This window comes from Galeopterus variegatus, unplaced genomic scaffold, assembly GCF_000696425.1.
Source record: "Galeopterus variegatus unplaced genomic scaffold, G_variegatus-3.0.2 Scaffold10774, whole genome shotgun sequence".
In the NCBI taxonomy this organism is placed as follows: Eukaryota; Metazoa; Chordata; class Mammalia; order Dermoptera; family Cynocephalidae; genus Galeopterus; species Galeopterus variegatus.
In genome coordinates, this window is record NW_007736885.1 from 51,558 (window position 1) to 54,550 (window position 2,993).

Genomic DNA, 2,993 nt, shown 5'->3' on the forward strand with positions numbered 1-2,993 from the left:
GGCGGGAGCGCCGCCGCGCTCCCAAGTGGTGCACTGTAGCAGTGCGCCACCAGGCCGGCCCCCTCAAATTCAGTTCTGATCTTTATTTTCTAACTGAAAGATTCTGCTCTGCATAGAATGTTTCTTTTCACCGTCATTGTTTGGTGATGTTCAGACTAAAGAGAATGATCCTATCTTATTCTCCTTTTCTTGTATTAAATGTAAATTATTCCAGAACATTCTGCCTGCTCTCCCATTTCCTCTCCTTTCCCTCATTCCTCCTGCTTTGGAAATGGGTGGGTGGGTGAGGGGAGCTCACTCTGGTTGGGTGATGAAGGGAAGCGCACCTAGGTCTCATTTCTCTCTCCCCACAAGCCCCATTCACTGGAACAGTGCCAGCAGAACCAGCACTTGATGATACTTGGTAAATCTGAATCATTATGCAAGTGCTTGATGCAACTGAAACTCTGTGATTTCTTCTTCCAGGAGAATGAATGCATGAGAATTAAAATTTTAGGAGACTGCTACTACTGTGTGTCCGGACTCCCTATATCGCTCCCTAACCATGCCAAGAACTGCGTGAAAATGGGACTGGATATGTGTGAAGCCATAAAGTAAGTGCACTGCTCTCAGTAAGGCTCGTTATTTAACTGCTTAACAATTTTGAGTTGTAATCCCTATCTGAATCTACTTCACTTTTTTGTCTACTGGTACCAAATACATTTTTTGCACATTTAAATATAAATGTGCAGAGACCCTTTTATTGGCATGTGAGTAACTCAGTCTGAAGTAAGACTTATAAATGTTTAGTATTATTACTGTTAGACTTAGGTCACNCATTTTATGCACATTTAAATATAAATGTGCAGAGACCCTTTTATTGGCATGTGAGTAACTCAGTCTGAAGTAAGACTTATAAATGTTTAGTATTATTACTGTTAGACTTAGGTCACAGTAATACTGACAAAAATCTATAGGAACAGACTATTTTGTTCATTTCAAAGGTGATTTTTTAAAAAATTGAAAGTGTTTTTTGATCTTAAGGAAAAAGTCTGCTCTCGTAGAATCGCTCTGATTTCTGACAAATAATAAAGCTACATACACATTTTAAGGGAGAAAGTAGTTTTAACCACCAGACTGCAATTAATATAAAAATCCAGTATGAAGTTACTTCATCTAGTCAAAAATTGTCAGCTCTGTGAATTTAGTTTCAATTTAATATATGTTTTCTGCATTGTATTTCTAGCTTTTTAAAAATTGTGATTCTAGAGAAGATTTGCTTACATAGAACCACGTTATCACTTCCATTGACAGGTACACAGTAAAGGTATTAGGTAAAAAGGTCGTTTTTATTACCAGTTCTGTGATTCATCCTTCTTTAGTAATGCTTTGTAGAAGCCAGAAAGAATAATCTCATAAATTATTAAATAATCTTAAAAAACTTTTCTTGCTGATTGCATGTTTAAAAGATTTTAGTTTATTGGGTTCTTTGATTGTCTGTTTAATCAAGTGATTTGACCTTATCCTTCACGTATTTTTTTTTTTATCTGAACAGGGCTGAATTATGTGCTTGACATTCCAATTCCTTGTCTCAGATTAGAGTAAATGGGGCTCTCAGTGAGAAGGCAACAAGTCCAGTTGTCACTGTATTTAGTGCACCGTGTATGTTGGTCACATGCTGGAGTGATGAAAAGGTTTGTGGGTGGCTTTCCTGGTGTGTCCCGGGAAAAAGAGTGGAGCCCCCACAGCCTCAGCCACTGTTCTGAGATCTATCAGTCAGAGACCTGTGTGTTCCAGATCCCCCAGCTCAGTCGCAGATTACCGCAGGCCGCACTGCTGGACAGGTCAGGAGTGGTAGGAGAGGCAGGGGATGTTGATGAGGGAGTCGAGATGGGAGGAGTGGTCAGCCTGCACTCAGTTTCCCCGCACGAAATACATCTCGTGGGAAATAGCTGTGTTCCACTTGCTCCTTCCCATGAGTAAGTCTTTGTCTTCTCTGATGCACGAATCTTTTTTCCACTTTTTTCAAAAGTAACTAACTACCTGTGATCCTACAGGACTAGATGGAAATGAATCTAATTGGTAGAACTAATAAGTTTTCTGCAAATTTGTAACCTGCCCCTGGAGGCAAGCTCGTTGTTCATTTCAAATACAAACTTGAAAGGTGCTCTATTGGGGGAAAGCATTTTTCTTGATTTCCTTTTCAGATAGATGTGGGAAAGATTTTTATGAAGGACAAAATTTTGTGCATCAATAACATTGGATTAAACAAAATCCACCCTTTCACTTAACCTTGGTTTCTGCTCTTGAATCAACTGTTTTTTATTTCCATTATGTTTAAGTTATTCTGGTGTGAAAAACTTTTAGGAGAAAGAATCCTTACATTACATTCACTGGCATGTCACCAGTTCATCAGAAATATTTCTTTTTCCTATTACATTGTTTTTATTGTGTAAAATATACATACCATAAATACTACCCTTTGAGCTATTTTTATGTGTGCAGTTCAGTGACGTTAAGTACATTGAAAATATTGTGCAACCTCCACCGCTATCTGTTCTGGAACCTTTTTATCACCCCAAATAGAAACTGTACCCATTAAGCAGTAACCTCCATTCCCCTCCTCAGCCCTTGGTAATCTCTGTTCTACTTTCTGTCTCTGAATTTGCCTATTCTAGGTGTTTCAGATAAGTGGAATTATACTTTCCTTTCGTCCTTTTGTGTTTGGCTTCTTTCATTTAGCATAACGTTTTTGAGGATCATTCATGTTGTGACATTTCTTGTTAAGACAGAATAACATTCCATTGTATGTATGTACCACATTTTATCCATTCATTGTTGAGCATTAGTAATAAATTATGTGTCCAGAGTCTCAGTAATGGCAGCAAATCTGAGGAAACTCCCTAACTCTTGCTTATCCCTAAACTTATTCTTCAAATCAGGCAATGTCCGTGTGTCCCGGTGACTTGCCACTCACTGATAAGGGGTTCCACCTTCTTCCTCTATTATATATC

At 38.5% G+C, this 2,993-nt stretch overlaps 1 protein-coding gene across 1 annotated transcript in view; it reads left to right on the forward strand.

The window, feature by feature from the left end:
• Window positions 1-2,993, forward strand: part of LOC103610220 (adenylate cyclase type 2-like) — a gene marked incomplete at its 3' end in the record, with an annotated part of 27,782 nt that overhangs the window by 20,239 nt on the left and 4,550 nt on the right. Inside the window, exon 4 of the mRNA XM_008594426.1 lies at window positions 466-593. Within this exon, the coding sequence (XP_008592648.1) occupies window positions 466-593 (128 nt within the window). The remainder of the gene's footprint in view (window positions 1-465; window positions 594-2,993) is intronic.